Consider the following 18271-nt stretch of genomic DNA (forward strand, 5'->3'; position numbering starts at 1 on the left):
AAGGTCAGGATGATAAGTATGCTAAAATATTTTCCTTTATTGCCAGCTGTTCTCCCGAGCTAGGAATCACCAAGCAGCCAGGAAGCAAATTATAAAGCTATGCATAAATCCACCACTAAATGTCATTCCAAGTCCATTTTCTACTCTTAAAACAAAGGATTGATTTCTTATATTTAGCCTCATTTTTTTCAATGAGAAAATCTTAACAGTTACCTCAGTTCTCAAATTCATCCAGATTGTAGCTTATGTTACTTCCACTTCATTATTGTATGTTTCTGTCCCCCATAAAATTAAAACGCCGCTTCCATTTACATTCGGAGATTTTTAGCTTCTTGGGAGCCTTTCCCAGGAAAATCAGTTGTAAAATAGTAAAGAAAGGATCAATATTCTCACCCAGTTCCAAACTGGTTGTCAGCAGCTAATGGCCAGCCACAGGTATGTAGCCGGTCTTTCCCCTGCCAGTTTGGAGGGCTTTCCTTGGATTGAATGGAAAGACCACTGTCTCTCCGTGATCAACAAGGCATACCTCTTCTTCATTGCCTCTTTGGGACAATTTTAGGCCCTTTTTAGGGCCCCAATCAGGGTGAAATCGGGCACAGAAGGCAGAGCCTTGCCTCCCTGTGACCATTCCCACCACAACGCAAACCGGAAGTCCCATCTTTAAGGAAAACTCTTACATTAAAGAGATGTATATGTTGATACAGATTCATAAGATAACATGCTATATTTTATTCCAATTCCCTATATTTCTTTTCTTTCCCCCAAATCACATTTACATGTTAATCTTTTCAGTTGGAATATATAAATTTGGAAGACATGGAAATCATTTGAATGAGGTATACTTTTATTGTGAACAAAGACAGTATGAAGTGAAAAATAGTTCAACGGAATATGCATCTTGAAGGAAGCTTCTAAGATATGGTTTTCTACTGCGTGCATAAATATGTCCTTTTGTCTTCTGAAATGTATATGCTTTGGTTATATTTAAAATCAAAATTGAAATCTGTACTTCTTTTCTCAAGACTATTGAGATTGAATTGCATGAGATTTATGTCTAAGTACATATGCATACAATTACATTGTATTTTAACAGATGTACAGATATACTAACTTACAGTTTTTAAGCAAAATTTTTTTCTCCTCTGCTGAACACCATCCTTTTGTATAAAATTATCTGTTTTTTGGGAACATTTGAGGTTAGAAAGATGTCTCTAACTATCTAACCACCTGCCTCTTGTAACCTCAACAAGCTCATCCTTTTTTCATCTTCCGACACTAAGAAGAAAAATGAGATTCTACTCCTGAAGCTATTTGGCAGCATGCGATCAATTAAAGTACTAATCCCCCTCATTGCATTATGCAGTTCATCTCTTCTTAACTATTAAACAATATTTTTATTAAATATTTTCCCATATATATTGCATTGTCAAGTGTGCATAGATACAATGACAATTATTTCAATTTTCTCTTATAGTCACTGTTTCTTAAAACATTGGCAGTAGTTAGAGGAGACAGTTAGGAAGTAGGAACACTTTAGGCAAAGGTGAGTATATTAACAAGCTTAGGATTCAAGTTTGTAGTTTTGTCTATTTTTCTCAGTGGTTCTTTGGCTAAAGTTTTGCAGAAAATGATCCTGGTGAAAATGAACATGAAACAAAATAATGTCTTTCAAAAAAAAATCAGGCTTGATTTAAAAATCAATAAATCTAATCTTGCATGATAATGTAGTTTTTCCCATTTAGTTTTGGATGTTTGGTAGATCATCTTGGTTCAAATTTCTGTGCAAAAATTATTTTTGTTAATTTTGTATTACGTGTTTTGAGATATTATTAAAAAGTCTAACTCAGGGAAATATTTTTCTGTTCGGGGTTATCCACCTGCATGCAGCACTTCTAATTATGCAATCTACTATGTTTATGTTATAGGCTGCCTGTGGTGGTTGTCATATGCTGGTTTTTGCCACCCCAAGGCCTACAAAATCTGATAATATTCATGAACTAGAAGAAAATGAGCACAATTTATCTGTTAAAGTATCCGAAATGGGTGGAGATGCAGACACCTTTCAGCAAACGTTTTCAGCACGTGTGCGACGGAGAGAGAAGGTACACAATAACTGTTCCAAGCAGGCTATTAAAAATTGTGCGTGAAAAAGATTTAAAAATTTAAAAGAATTATTTAAAAGTCTTTTAAGTTTTGGAACTTTTATTGAAATGTTTCATCTTCATGGTGAATTTGTATTGTAATTCTTGAAATCAGAGGGAAGAATAGGTCTGTTACTTTCAAGGAATGAATACAAAATGAGATTGGAAACCCTAATTGAAATTAATGGAAGGAAGGGAGATATTTATTTGTTTATTAAATTTATATGCCACCCATCTCCCTGATAGGGCAATCCTGGGCAGTATAAAAGTAAAACAATGACAGCACATAAAAAAATAAATTATTTTCTTTTTTGTCTTTCTTTAAATAAATAAAAGGTTACATTATTTCTAATTTATAAGTTTGAATTTGTACTCCAGGGTGCTGTGAACTTGTTAAATCTTGAAATTAAGGTTTTAATTATATTAAATCTTAAATACGTAAATTAACTCTGGCTCAGATAATTTAAACATTTCAACCAAAGTTCTAAGGGAATTAAACAGTTTTGATTCACAGAGCCTGTTCCAAAATCTGAAATGTGGCTAGTATCATTAATATATTCTGTATATTATTCTTTAAGAATTTAATACAAATGCTGTTTTGCTTTCTTTTAACTCTTTTAGAAGGAAAAATCACCAGAACAATGTGGTCGATTGGTGCGAACACTTCCTCCATTGGGGAAAACTTCCCTAAAACCTGCATCAGGTGTCATTAGCAGTACTCTTCCACTTGGCAGAAGTGATAGAAATAAAGAATCTGAATCCATTATGGATCATGAAACAGGTAAGCTATGTTTTGTTTACAAGTAGTCCTTGACTTACAACCATTCGTTCAAAATTACAATGGCCCTGAAAAAAGTGACCTATGAATGTTTTCCACACTTATGACCATTGCAGCATCTCCATGGTCACATGATTAAACTTAGGACACTTGGCAACTGGCATGTACTTATGACAGTTGCAGTGTCCCATGATCATGTGATCACCTTTTATGACCCTCTGAGAAGCAAGCACAATGAAGAAGCCAGATTCACTTAATAACCCTATTACTAATTTAACTACTGCAGTGATTTATTTAACAACTGTGACAAGAAAAGTTGTAAAATGAGGCAAAACTCACTTAACAACTGTCTTGCTCAGCAATGGAAATTTGGGGCTCAAGTGTGGTTGTAAATTGAGGACTACCTATACTTACAGGGATTATTTTGTAAGGAGTTTTACTATAATACAAAATCCTGGACAGGACAAAATCTTGAAGTGAGATATTGGTGGGGCTATCTCTACCAAAGCATCACTAGGTTAGAAAGAATGAGCACTTCCAGTCCCTTTTCTTAAATATTGACATCTGGTGTGACCTTAGAGGCATTCCTTCTCCACAGCTTCCCCTGGCTCTTTGATCTGGAGGGCCCCTATTCTTATAGCCTTCTGGAAGAACCAGGGGACATGATTTTTTCTCCATGCGTTGGGTTAAGATGGGAGTGAGTCTAGCAAATGTGGCTATCAGGAGAATATTGCATCTCGGGTTTATGTTGTAATTTGAACTACCACGTCAAGTTCTATGAAAGAAAGTTTCACTGTATTTTATTGTCTCTCTTCATTTGCATATTGAGACAAAACCATTTCTTCCGTTGTATTAACAGGACAAACTTTTTCCTCCCTAAAGAGTCAAAGTGTATTATATATTTTGTTTTAAAGGAGATAAGAAAGAGGAGAATAGTGATACAGAGGACAGCTCAACAGATAATGATTCAGATGATAATGAAGAAAGAACCCTTGGTGATACTACAGATGTCCTAAATATGGTAATGTATTTACTAATGGTTGAAGAGGTCTGTGGGAGAACCTGGAGATACACAAAATAGGAAAATGTGTTTGATTTGTAACAGAACCATTGTGTGGCAGATTTCTGTCTAACTGTACTGAGTCAACTACTGTTCAACAGAAAAAAAACCTGGAATCCTTTGACTGTTCCTAATATTAAATAACACAAAACATATCCAAGGTAATTTAAAATTAATTAAATTTTAATTTAAATAAATAAAAAATAAAGATCTGGCACATATGACACTGATAGACATTCTTACAGACTGTAAATACAAGGCATTGTAATGTTTTGTTTAGCTGTGCCAACTTTTCCAGGAAAAAAGTATTAAGCTGGAATGGAAAAATAATCAGTAATGGGGTTTCTGTAGGGAATCAGTCAAGGAATAGTTTTTCCTCTTGATTCAAGGGATTTTGTGACTGATTGTGTCTGATAATTATAATTACAAAATTCTAGGTCTCTGACCTAGATTGAAAGTAATGTTTATTTTATACTAGGAAAAATATTTTTAAAAAGAGATGTGAAAAGTTGCTGTTTAAAATTCAGAATTTTCTTAGATAACATTTTATTACAAAATTTATTTTAGGAACTGAGTAAATTTAATATTTAGAATTAGGAAAGCAATGGGTGATACCTTTCAAAGTTACAGAAAAAATAGGCCTTGTTTAGAGGCACAGACTGTTCATATTCTCTAGTTTTAATAATAATAATTTATTTAATTTATATGCTGATCTACTCTACAGGCTTGGGGGTGGGGGTTAGGGGAATTGTAGATATGTGAGTTTGCATAATCGATAAAAATTATCTTGGTTTCCTATCATTCTTTAAAAAGTTATATTTTGTGGATGTAATATTCAGTCAAAATATCTATGATGACTGAGCTAAAACAAACATAGCCTGGCATTTAATAGAACTTTATACTGCATTTCTCTAATTCTGTTTATTTTCTGGTTGTTCAGAAACTGATCTGAGATGTTCCAGTAAAAAAGCATTTTTCATGTATGTAAACCTTAATTGCTTGCTTTTATTACTACTCAGATAAAAATGTTTTTCAGACCCATGTGATGAGACTAAATCCCAATGACCAACTGGTAGAATTAGCACCAGTTCAAAAACAAAAGGTATAGTTGGATTGTATATATATTTCATGTTGTTTACTTTTCATGCTTTTGTTCCAGTAGATGAAACCCAGGGAACCACTAGCCTGCAGGTTGAATGCATTCTCAAAGGTTTTAACAACTTACCCGTGGCATTTCAGGTGCAATCCATCTTTCTCATAATCCCTCTTTTCATCTTGCCTTATATCAGGGGTCTTCAAACTTGGCCCTTTTATAATTTGTGGACCAACTCCCAGAATTCCTCAGCCAGCGTGTCTGGCTGAGGAATTCTGGGAGTTGAAGTCCACAAGTCACAAAAGGGCCAGGTTTGAAGAGCCCTGCCTTATATCATCTTTGCCATCTTTGATCAAGCGTTCAAGAGAAAGTTGGAGAGTAATGGTTTCCTCATCTTTGACAAACAAGGGAACCAATCCATTCTTCCCTGTGTGCAAAAAGGGCTATAAGCGACCATCTTTTTCTCAATCTGATGCATTTACAGGAGATAGGATTTCAGCAGAGAGATCCTACCAACCCCAAAGTTCTGTACCTTGATTCTACATGTTTGAAATGAATAATTGTTGTACAAAACAAATGATGAGCAATTTTGAGTGGCCTCAGGATACTTTTTCTGCATTAAAACCTTCAGATTATGTAGACCTTTATTTTCAGAAAGCAGTTTGAACCATGCACCTTAATCAATTCAAATGATAAAAACAATTTTGTTTTTGAAAATATATATTGTAGGATATGATAGTATATTTTTTAATTTTTTTCTGCTTACCGGATATTACAATAACAATTTAAGATTATATTAATGCTTTACCTTGGCAATAATGTGAGAAAACAAATATTACAGTATTTCTTTGTATTATTTTATATGCTGAAAATTACTTTCTTGTTTACCTCAGCCAAGAGATTAAAACAAGTCAGTTGCTAGAAGAAGTGGAATGCAATTTGCATAATTTACAGAGGGAAAAAAATCTTAAATCAGAGAACCCTGATATGTCACTGAAAGGATTAAGAACATGCTGTGTCTTCAGTTAATACTGATAAAATTTTAAACTGCCCAGGGCTCAAAGTATTGTTTTACTTAGTTTCATAATGGAAAATACCTTTTTACAGGGGCAGAGGATGGGGAGGAGAGTAGGTACACAGTAATAACTTTTTTATGAATCCTAAATCCCAGATCAGTGTCCATAATCTAATTATCTTGCAAACATGGAATTCTTCCACTATTAGAAGCCACCTGTATTATATTAAAAGAAATATTGCCGAATAGTAATATTTGCATGCCAACTTCTCTATGTGCAATAAAAGTACCGTAAGTTCTTTTGTGCAGAAACTGTATATATATGCATGCTAGAACAATATAACTGACAAATGAGACAGGTATATTTTAAAAATGAAAATCTGAGAATTGGCAATTGTATCATGTAAATGTAATCTGAAGAATAAGCAAGCAGATTGGAATGTCATATAATCCTGAATTTTACAACTATTTACAACTATTGTAGATTAACAAATTTAAAGAAGTCTGGAATGTACTTACAAGTAGTTCTCCACTTATGACTGCTTAACAGCTGTTCCGTATTATGATTAAAAGGTGCTTTACAGCCTGTAAGGTACTTCCGACTGTCGTAAAATATCATGTATATGCACACACACACACACACACGCACACACACACAAATGCACTTCCTAGAGGCAGAAAAGGTTGCAAGCTGCTGCTACCTGCTATGGAGCTGAGATTCCCTCCTGGCAGGCAGCTCTGAAAGCAAAAGGGCTACTACCAAGGGGAGAAGAATTCTACTGCCATGCTGCAAAACCAGAAGTCAAATCCTAAAGATCTGAGCTCCATTTCGACAGCCCTTCAAAGGAGTTCTCCATGCCCAGAAGGGAGACTACTGAATAGAGTAGAGCTGGAAGGGACCTTGGAGGCCTTCTAGTCCAGCCCCCTGCTCAAGCAGGAAAACCTACACCATCTGAGACAAGTGACTGTCTAGCCTCTTTTTAAAAATCTCCAGTGACGGAACACCCACAATTTCCTCCAGTGGGCTGTAGGGACAGAGCTAGGATCTTCGTGATTTAAACTGTTTCTCCACCCCACAAGAGTTTTTTCCCCTCTGTGGATGGAAGAAAACAGATCTGGTGGAGTGTCTACCAGAACAATTCTCTTCCATCTGTGGAGGGGAGACGAACTGTAGCAGGGGTGAAGAAATGGAGCTCAGATCCCATATACCCTAGTTGGCAGCCCACCAGAGCAATTCCTTTCTATGCTTGGATGGAAGCTGAGCTTGGCAAGTAACTCTTTTACTCCACTTAATGACCCAGGAGATCATTTAACAACTGCAATCAAGTGTGCCAGGTTTGCAATCATTCATGAAATGGTCAGATGGGTGACTTGCTTAACAACCATTTTGCTCAACTGCGGTTCTAATCCCAATTCTGGTTATTAGTTGAGGACCATCTGTAATATGACATGAGGATTATAACGATAAAACTTAAGGTGTTTGGTGAAAAAATACTTCTGTTTGCACAAAAACACTTATCTTGCCTCCAGGATAGGTCAAATTCTTCATTCCATTATAGTTTCTGCAACCTGATTTACCCTGTTATGTTGACTCTGTTAACCCACAAAAAGCCTATTATTATAAAGCATAGGAACCTGAAGCAGAGAAAAGAGTGTAAGGGTGTCTAAAGTGGTCTGTGCTTTTTTAGATGTTTGTGTTATTGTTTTAATTTTTTGCTTTTGCTATATTTAAGCCTCTTCTCCATTCTTTTATTGTCTGCCATTTTCATCTTCTGATGCCTTTTTATTTGCCCTTACTTTGTTCTTAATTCTCTCCTTCTTTTTCTTTTTTCCTTGCTTCTCACATGGATTAGAAGAAAAATAAGAATATGAAACTGAAAATTGATGGTAAGGGTGGGTTGAAAGAATCTGATCGTATCCAGTTTCAAGAGAGCTTAGAATCTGGCAAATCATCTTCTCTTTTAGAGTATTTGACTTCAAAAAGTTTTGAAAAAGATTCTTGTACCAAAAAAAGTAGCTATGATGCTTTTGTGCAGAAAATTAAGCCTCGTAAAAAGTATTCAGGGAATAAATCCGAACAGATTTCTATTATTGCATTGAATTATGATACCCAACAAACTGTAAAAGAAGAATTTAAAGTGACAAAAAAGAAAAATATTGACAAACTAAATTCTGGGCCAACTCAGCAAGAAGTGCTATGCAGCCATTCTAGTAATGATCAGCTGGAAAAACGACACAAAGATTATCAGAAAAATAAAGTAGAAGCTAAACCTGATCAATATATGCAAGGTAACAACAGTAGTGAAAAACAAAAAGAATATAACCACAAAGAAAGAATTACAGAAAAAATAGTAAGAATGCCATCTTCCTTAAGTCAAGAAGCGACGAATAAGTCATCAACATATGTTTTTCAGATAAACCAATTTAATTTTGAAAATGTGACTACTGAAACAAGTATAGAAGACAGAAATAATAAATGGGAAAGCAATCGACTTGATTGTAAAAAAAAGAGAAATTTAAAGGTTAACAAAATGCAAAATGAAAAGAAAAATATGGATGATACATGGGAGAAGGATACCCAGGAGCACGAAGAAAACCCAAAAAAGGAGCAATGCAATGAAGAAGATGAAGTAAGTGTGGAAGAGGCTGAAAGGACATATGGAGCACAAGACGAAGAAAGTGACTGTGAAGAAAAATCTGAAGAACGGGAAGTTGAAAATGAAGCAGGTGAAGAAGGCATGGTGGATTCTATGATAGACGCCAAGAGTGATGAAGGAGAAAGTGAAAATGATGAATTACAACCTGAAACAGAAAGTGAGCAGAATCTGGAGGAAGAGAACTTTCAGATAAGACAAAAGAAAGATGGCACAGATAATAAAGTGCAAGAGCTAGAGGGAAGGGACCTATATGAGCAAGAAAAGGGGAAAAAAACTAACATCAGGAATGCCCAAATTAAGGGCAAAACGAAAAAAATGGAGAAGGAAAAAGATAATGAAGAAATGGGAGGTGAGAAAGAAAACAGAAAAGAGGGAGAAGTAGAAAAGGACGAGGAAAATTATGAGGAATGTGAAGATGGAGAGGAAAGTGGTGATGCTATGTTGATAAAGGAGGAGAACAGCACAAAGGAAGAGGAACCTGAAGAACAGGATCAGGAAGAAACTGAAAGAGAGGAAGAAGGAAAAGAAAAGCAAGAGGGAGAAATTGAAAGAGAAGTGGATGAAGAAAGTGTGGGGTGTGAAGAAGAGGAAGAAGATGAAGAGGGAGATCATGAAGAGGTAGGAAATGACCCAGAGATTTCTGAAGGGGAAGAACAAAGTGAGGAGGAGGAGGAAGAAGAAGAAGAGGAAGAGATAGCAGAGGAGGAGGAGAAAGAAGGCGAAGAGGAGGAAGAAGAGGAAAAAGAGTTGGACAATGAAGAGGAGGAGGAGACAGACGAGGGGGAGGAGGAGAAAGAAGAGGAACTGGAGGAGGAGGAGGAGAAGGAACTGGAAGAGGAAGAGGAGGAGGAGACAGAAGAGGGGGAGGAGGAGAAAGAAGAGGAACTGGAGGAGGATGAGGAGGAGAAGGAACTGGAGGAGGAAGAGGAGGAAGAGACAGAAGAGGGGGAGGAGGAGAAAGAAGAGGAACTGGAGGAGGATGAGGAGGAGAAGGAACTGGAGGAGGAAGAGGAGGAGGAGACAGAAGAGGGGGAGGAGGAGAAAGAAGATGAAGAGGAAGAACTGGAGGAGACGGAAAAGGAACTGGAGGAGGAAGAGGAGGAGGAAGAAGAGGAGGAGGAGGAGAAAGAAATTATTAAGCGTAAAAAAGAAGAAAAAGTAGCCAAAAGCTCCAAAGGTCAAAAACATAAAGAAAATAATGAAAGGAGAAAGCAAAATACAAACATCAAAATAAAAAACATTAAAGAAAAAAGAACACCGAAACAAGCAGCGAATGGATTTCAGCATACATACGAGTTTTGGAACAATGTTTTACCACATTACTTGACGCTAAAGTAATCCTGGAGACTAGAAATAATTTCTACACGAAGATCGTTTTCAGAAAGCTATAGTATAATGTCTATATACAATACATTAATGTGTCTGCATGCATGTGTATTTACATACATACACATACAGTATATACATATATATACATATGTATATACATATGTATACATACACACACACACACACACACACACACACACACACACACACACACATATATATATATATATATATATATATATATATATATATATATATATATATATATATGTTAAATGCTTGTTAACTATTTAGATTACCTTGCTAGGCCCCAAACATGGGACAAATCTTTATTTCCTGTTTCGGCCTAACCGAAGGCCATCCACAGGCAGTAGTCACAACAGTGACAGCTCATATTTGTGTAAATTTTAGATTGCTAACAAAGAATTAAAGGGAGACTGATATGCATTTCAAACTTATTTGTTTTCATCAGTCAGCCATACCCTTGAGATGTATGTATATATATATATATATGTGTGTATATATATATATGTGTGTGTATGTGTATATATATATATATATATATATATATATATATATATGTGTGTGTGTGTGTGTGTGTGTGTGTGTGTGTGTGTGTGTGTGTGTGTGTAAATTACTAACAAAGAATTAAAGGGAAACTGAGATGCATTTCTGACTCCTTAGTCGTCCTCAGTCAGTCTAAATAGTTAACATTTGAAACATACATATATATATATATATATATATATATATATATATATATATATATATATATATATATATATTCGATAAAACTCATCTCTTGAAATTTCTTTCCATCTATATAGGATAAATCTCACCAAATCTCCTTGGTCATTAGAGCCAGAATGCTTCATAAAATATCAAATTCCCTATTTTGGACTATAATTCCATATCATATTTACAGTTTTAATTCTTATATTTTCTCTTAATGTATGTAATGACTTTAAATCAAAAAAGAGCTACGTCTACACACAGAGACCCAAAAATATCCTTTTTGAAAATATTTTTGAAGAGGCCAATAAATATAGAACAAGATTTTTGGATGAATTAACTTTATCTCTAGGTCATAAAAAGAATATTTAACATTTTCCAAAATTGGATATTCCCGTTAAATCATTAAACTTGGAAATTTTATAACTACCTGTCATATAAATTAACATGTCTAGAATAAACATGTAAATTATGGCCGCCTACCTCCATTTCATCATGAAATAGGAAGATGATATAGTGACAGGTGTATATAGAACCAGATCCCTTGGTGCTCTTTCTAATGTGTCCTTGCTGTATAATTCCCTCAAACATTTAACCAACTGCATTCACTGCCACTATGCTCTAATGCAGCCTTCCCAAGTTGGTGCCTCCAAATGTTTTATATTCAGCAGTGTGAGGGACAAGATGTGCAAAGTGACAGGAGTAGCATAAATATTGTCAGTTAACCTACATAGTTCACATCCAATACTAATCCAATATACTGTTGGTTGGTGTGAGTTTTAGTAACCTAATATATTGGAGAGCACCAAGTTGGGGAGGGTATCCTTCAGATATGGGTTACCATTTAATATTATTTAGACACACCTTGGTATGTTTGCATTCAGTAAACATAAGGGTTTAGTGTTAACAATCCTTGTAAAATAATACTATTAAAAACAGTATAGTCAACGTACTTAATGTGCCTTATGACAATTATGACATACTTTAACAATTGTTATTCTATGCATACATGGCTATAATGAATTTCATTTTGGTTTTACTTGAGAATTTATAAAAAAAAATGTGAAGGATTTGACATTTGTAATGTGGAATTTAAATGTGAGTACAGGAGAAAAATAGAGTGTATCTGAAAATTTCTGTTCACAATTTCCTCCTCCACATTCAATCCCTAATTATTTCTCAGCTGCACAATTTCAGTTCATTTTAGTTTTGTCTGATAGCAAAACAGTTAAATTGGGGGGAATACTGAATATACAGATTTTAACATTGCTTTCACATTTTCAAACTGATTCATACAATAAAAATGATAAGATTAAATATAAAATTATAAAATACTTAAAACATATCTCATCAAAGCTTGCATTAGTACCTTAAGACTGTGGCCAAAACATCTGTGAAAGAAAACAAGTAATGATGCAATCAAGACACTCCATCATTCCTCCTTATTCTGTATTTGTCAGAGTGCAAAGAGAATAGGTAGAATATTTTAGGAACAACATTGATAAATTGGATACGTACATTATACACAAGGTTAACCAGGATGACAAGGCTGGAAAGAAACATTTAGGAAGAATGGTTGGAGATGTTAGATAATGTTTACCAGGGAGAAGGTTGCAGGGAGATGTGACAGCTGATTTCATGTATCTGAATGGGGGTCACCTAGAAAACGTGTCACATAATGTAGGAATAAACAATAGATTTAAATTACAAGAAAGTAAATTCTGGTTAAACATCAAGAAAAAAATTAATGGCAAACACTGTTTGGCAAAGGAATGGGGGTGGGGGGTGGACCTTCTCTTTCAATGAAGGTATATAAATAGAGGCTGGAGAGTTATGATGTAGTAATAGAATCTTGTTCTGGGCAGTGGTTGGATGAGTTAATTTCCATAGTTCCTTCCAAACGTTATCTTCTGTGATTCTAAACAACAAAACTATACTACAGGTAGCCCTCAAGTTACAACTGTTCATTTTACAATGGGTTTGAATTAACAACAGCCTATGAAAAAGTCTGTTATGGCATGAATTCAGACTTATGACTGCCACCCTCTTCCTGTGGTCACCTGATCACAATTTGGATACTTGGCAGCCAGCTCCCATTTACAACCATTTGCAGCACACTTGGTCATGTGTTCATGACTTGCCATTGGTTAAGCTGGATTCGCACTTATGACCATGTGATTTGATTATGACCATGGTGACTTATGACTGGTAAAAATGATTGTAAAATTGGGTTGAGTCACATAATAACTACTTACAACTGAATGACTTAATGATAGAAATTCTGGCCCCTGTTGTGATGTAAGTTGAGGACTACCTGTAGAAAAATTAACGTTCTGAAAAATTCTAAGCAACAGGACATAATTTGTTAGCCTATTGGGCTTTTTATTGTTCAGCAAAAGCACATGGGAATAACATTAAAAATGATATAGTGGGTCTGCAAACTCTTTATCCTAGTCTTGTGGAAAGAGATTGAGACCCTACTTTTCACAGATATCTTCCACTGGATAATCTGTTACTACACAGGTGTCAAACTTGCTGCGTCAAGTGAGGTGTTGAGACATATCATGCGTTGTTTTTTTTTTGCATTGCTGGAGCTGGGGTGGGCACGGCCTCCATATGGTGTAACTGGCCCGCAGGCCGGCAGTTTGACACCCCTGTGATACTCGAAAGAAAATGATCAGATGTAACAAAATACAGTAGGTAGGAGGCTGGATTGTTTTCATTCCCTTGCATTGTACCTGCTATGAAATGAGAAAATACATCAAATGCACAGGCAGATTGCACAAGTATACTTTGGGCCACTATTAAAATTGGCACCTTCATTTTGCCTATAGTCAATGTCAAATTGAGGCTATGTTCTAAGACATAAATGTGTCAATTTACCAATACAAATGTTATTTTACAAAATACAGCTTTGCAATTGCTATGAGTTTTGTGGTCAAATTACTGAGTATTTTTAAGTGATTGGAAGAGGTCCAAACAAAGTAATATATTTGTATTTCAGGAATATTTGATTATAAACTGAAGTTATTGTAAACAAAAGAAGTTGTATCTCTCATTTGTTTTTATCGGTACTCTAAGAAAATGTTCAGTTTACCATGTCTTAATGTAATAATTGGAAGTTTTTCCAAAATGTATGCCATTTTATGTTTATAGTTTTTCTACCTTTGTGATATAGTGCTTTTGCATAGATTGAGCACTGATGCTTTTTGCATTATAGTAGATGGTGATGATGTTATCTATTCAGTCGAGTCCGACTCTTGGCAATTCTGTGCACCAGGTCTCTCCACATCTTCCAATCTTGCACCCTTTCTTTGAACTTTTGCTATGCTCTGGCTGTTGTCAGCTTTGGTGGCATTATAGTTAAATAATTGTTTATATTAGGACACAGCCTTATTTGCTCTATGAATTGAGGAACATTGGCCACAATGATTTATTCCTCCCATTTTCTCAATATTTTGTAAGAATTGCTAATAATAAAATAGCAAAGAAAGCTCTGCTCTGCATTCAAACCAGTCTCTTCTGCATCAAAGAAGTAATTACATCTTTAAATAATTTTTGAATTTCAGCTGATGCATAAGGCATAGTATGAGCAAATAGCAGGCTCGCAAGTTTTGTTTGTTAGTATAGTAAAGGTGAAACTTCTTTAAATTTAACATACCATATTAGCATTCATGTCTATCCATAAAATAGATCGTGGTATTTAAATTACCCTTCTGTTTGTTATAATCAATATATTACCTTGACTTTTATCATCTGGCAAAATGGAAATCTAATCAAGTAAATTGAGTAAGATTTCATACAAGCCAGGAACGGTGCGAGGAACAGACAACTATGCTGAGATGTTGAAAGTGTTTGAGTGAGCAGGAGAGATTTTGAGTTTATGCTTAAATTAAAGAAATGTTCTAGGGAAGATCATTACCTGCATCATTAATGGATCAACTTGAGATGTTTGCTGTGGGCAAAAATTGAGACTTCTCTCCAGTTGCTGGCATGTTGGAAGGTAACTAAGTTCCTCTAATCTAACAATGTGAAGTTGCGTATATTTTCCCACATCCTTCCCTTACTTTTTATCAAATAGTCTATCCTCTCCTTTTTGAAAAAGAATCTGATTCAGTATAATTGGATTTAAAGTGTTCAATAGCAAAAAAAGGGGAAGTTGAAATAGTTTATGAGTTTAGTTACTCATCCTTATGTAGATAATGAACATTTTTCTAATTTTCCAGGACTGTGGAATTTGGAATTGTAATTAAAATTTGAGAAGATGATAAAAAAACTAAAAAGAGGCCTTTTTACAATTAATTGAGGAGAAAAATTTGATGCTCACTGGGAGTGGGGTGTGTATGTGAAGATACAATGTACATTGACTTAGAACTTTTGGTTGGTAATTGTTATTTTATCATTCTCTAGAAGATAAACAGCTGGGATAGTTTTTCTTTATATACTAGACATTCCAACTAAGCTGCACCTGTTTTGCAAATGTTAATTATCAGTTAAAACATTTCTTCATCTTAATTAATGCCATTGTCTTTAGTAAAATACTGGGTAAAATGATAGAATACAGTTATAACTGATTTGGGAAAACAGGTGTATTCAGAAGTAGAATCACTTTTATTGGCAAGCTTGTAAAAGATCGGGAAAATGCCATGTAATAATTGCATATATCAAATACAGTACCTATGTTTTAGTCTACTCAGTGTAAAATAAGCTGTTTAAATAATATAAGGGACGCGATGGCTCAGTGGGTTAGGATGCTGAGCTTGTCGATCAGAAGTTTGGCAGTTTGGCGGGTCGAATCCCGAGTGCCACGTAGCAGAGTGAGTGCCTGTGTCCCAGCTTCTGCCAACCTAGCAGTTCTAAAGCACGTAAAAATGCAAGTAGAAAAATAGGGACCACTACGGTGGGAAGGTAACAGCTTTCCGTGCGCCTTTGGCATCTAGTCATGCCGGCCACATGACCACAAAGACGTCCTCGGACAAACGCTGGCTTTTCGGCTTTGAAACGGAGATGAGCACCAGCCCCTATAGTTGGAAACAACTAGCACACATGTGCGGGGGAAGCTTTACCTTTACCTAAATAATTAATACAGCATTTAATCTCAGTGAAACACTAGTTTTAACATAATGTCATCAATAAGTCAACATAATTCAAATTTTGTTTTTGAACCTTTTCAAAATATTTTATGCAATATGAAGAAAATACTTATGAAAATATGCCAATCTGGATTTCCTGTATATATGAAATTATATCTAAAATTAAATCCATGGTATTTTTTGCTGCTCCTGCTTTGGACTTAACTTCCAGAGAACTATTATAAATACAAGACAATTTTATTAATGCAGTTTGTTGGATTTTTTATAATTTAAGATTTCTCTTCATAGAGATCTTTAAAACTATTTCTATAGGTTATTTGTTCAGACTGGTCATATTTCATACAGTATTGATAATTAAAAGTATTTATTATATTATAGTTCCCACTAAGTTTTTTGAGAAATTAACGTAATTGAATTCTTCTTCTTCTTCTTCTTCTTCTTCTTCTTCTTCTTCTTCTTCTTCTTCTTCTTCTTCTTCTTCTTCTTCTTCTTCTTCTTCTTCTTCTTCTCCTCCTCCTCCTCCTCCTCCTCCTCCTCCTCCTCCTCCTCCTCTTCCCTTCCCCCTCCCTCTTGACCTTTTCCTTCCTCTCTCCCTCCTCCCCCTCTCTTTGCAGGCCTTGCTTATTTTTCCACCATTAGTCACCTAGCTCTCATGGTGAAACTTCAGTGTATGAGAAGAGTGTTTTTGTTTATCAGCTGATTTATTGCAGGGCCTGAAGCTGATTAACACTGAGAAATGTTGAGCCCCAGATCACGCAGATGGCTTCCATGCCTAAGAGAGGATTAGGACCCGTGTCTCCTCATTCCCAGTCTAGCATCTTAACCATTATATCATGCTGGCTGCCAAATGAGTTTAATTTTTGATTTGCTTAATTTAAAAATATGTATTTTTTATATTTACTACATTTTCAACATTTAAATGAAGTTGCAAAATGAGATACTTAGAAGTAATTTGCATTCTGGGCTAGAATTAATTTAGTTTCTTTTGAGGTCATTGGCTTCACCAGCTTTCAGTTCAGTTGTTCAGAAGTTCACAGAATTTCTTTATAAACAAAGCTGTTCTGGTCTTTAAATATCTTTAAATCACAAAGCGTAAACTATATTATTTGATCTGCATTAAATACTGCAATGCAACTATATTAATAGAAAGTTTTGTTCATTCTGATGTATACCTAATATCTGTCTTTAAAAAAATTACAGTTTCAAGAGTCATCTGATGAAGAAGATAGAAGTGATAGTCATAATACCACAGAAGAACAAGAACAAAAAGAGGAACATCAGCAAAAACAATTTAATACTGCTGAGAATCCTAAAGAGGGAAAGAGCAGTAAATATTTTGAGAATGAAGAAAATAATCATATGGCTGTAGAAACCATAGAGGTAAATGCTGTGTTCATTTTTAGGAGTAAGTTTTTAGAAAATGAGATGTTATCTATCTCATTATCCGCCATAGTGTTAGTTATACTGTAGAATTGCCAATTTCCCCCACCATTTTTTGGGTGGGGAGAGAAAAATGAAGCTCTTATCATATCTTTCTAAAAAAATTTAAATGATGAAATTCTATTTTGCAGTGTCTGAACCAATGTGAAAATTTGATGTGGAGATAAAAAGCTTTGATTCATAAACTTATCAATAAAATGTCTGTCTTCATATCAAAGGACCAAAAAACGTCTGATGAGGAAGCGACTTGTACTAGCAATGATGATGAAAGTGAAAAAGACCATAATGAAAATAAAGATTGTGAAAAAGAAGAGAAAGAACCAGGTGCAACAGAATATTATGAAGATCAATCACTTGATGAGGAGGAACAAAGCAGTCTGTTATGTGAAAATGAAGAAAAGAATCTTACAAATTCGGAAACAACAGAGGTAAATATTTTGTTCATTTTCATTACGGAATTTCTTTGAAATTATAACAGCTTCTTTTTGGAGGAATAATATAGACCATAATATAGAGAATGAGGTGGCTGGATGGAGTCACTGAAGCAGTAGGCGTGAGCCTAAATGGACTCCAGAAGATGGTAGAGGACAGGAAGGCCTGGAGGAACGTTGTCCATGGGGTCGCGATGGGTCGGACACAACTTCGCAACTAACAACATAGACAACAGTGTAGTGCACGGGTCAGCAACCTGCGGCTCCGGAGCCGCATGTGGCTCTTTACGCCATCTCCCAGTCCTCTGCCATGTGCAGTTCTGAAAAAAAGTGGGAGTAAAAAAGTCCCATTGAGAGAATGGGGTGGTGGAGGTTTGGAGAGCTGCGGCAGAGGTTTGGAGAGCTGCGGCGGAGGTTTGGAGAGCTGAGGTTTGGAGAGCTACGGAGGAGGTTTGGAGAGCTGAGGTTTGGAGAGCTGCTGCCTTCGTCTGCATTTGAAAGA

The 18271-nt window shown here is 35.4% G+C and overlaps 2 protein-coding genes across 3 annotated transcripts in view; both read left to right on the forward strand.

Annotated features, from left to right (window-relative positions):
• The window catches only part of RPGR (retinitis pigmentosa GTPase regulator), a 37851-nt gene extending 27627 nt beyond the window's left edge, over positions 1-10224 (forward strand). The window contains exons 10-14 of the mRNA XM_083362903.1: positions 1926-2102; positions 2763-2922; positions 3834-3940; positions 5016-5081; positions 7941-10224. Of these exons, the coding sequence (XP_083219029.1) occupies positions 1926-2102; positions 2763-2922; positions 3834-3940; positions 5016-5081; positions 7941-10082 (2652 nt within the window). The 3' untranslated portion in view covers positions 10083-10224. The remainder of the gene's footprint in view (positions 1-1925; positions 2103-2762; positions 2923-3833; positions 3941-5015; positions 5082-7940) is intronic.
• A 3841-nt stretch (positions 10225-14065) lies between these two features.
• Positions 14066-18271, forward strand: part of LOC310640567 (uncharacterized protein) — a 7944-nt gene continuing 3738 nt past the window's right edge. Inside the window, exons 1-3 of one of the 2 annotated variants that reach the window (XM_083362911.1) lie at positions 14066-14808; positions 17099-17278; positions 17557-17766. In XM_083362911.1, the coding sequence (XP_083219037.1) occupies positions 17258-17278; positions 17557-17766 (231 nt within the window). In that variant the 5' untranslated portion in view covers positions 14066-14808; positions 17099-17257. Of the gene's footprint in view, positions 14809-16170; positions 17279-17556; positions 17767-18271 lie in introns of those variants that run through there. The other variant, XM_083362912.1, reaches the window with a different exon arrangement.

The sequence above is a fragment of the Vipera ursinii genome (genome assembly GCF_947247035.1).
Source record: "Vipera ursinii genome assembly, chromosome: 4".
NCBI classification, from domain to species: Eukaryota; Metazoa; Chordata; class Lepidosauria; order Squamata; family Viperidae; genus Vipera; species Vipera ursinii.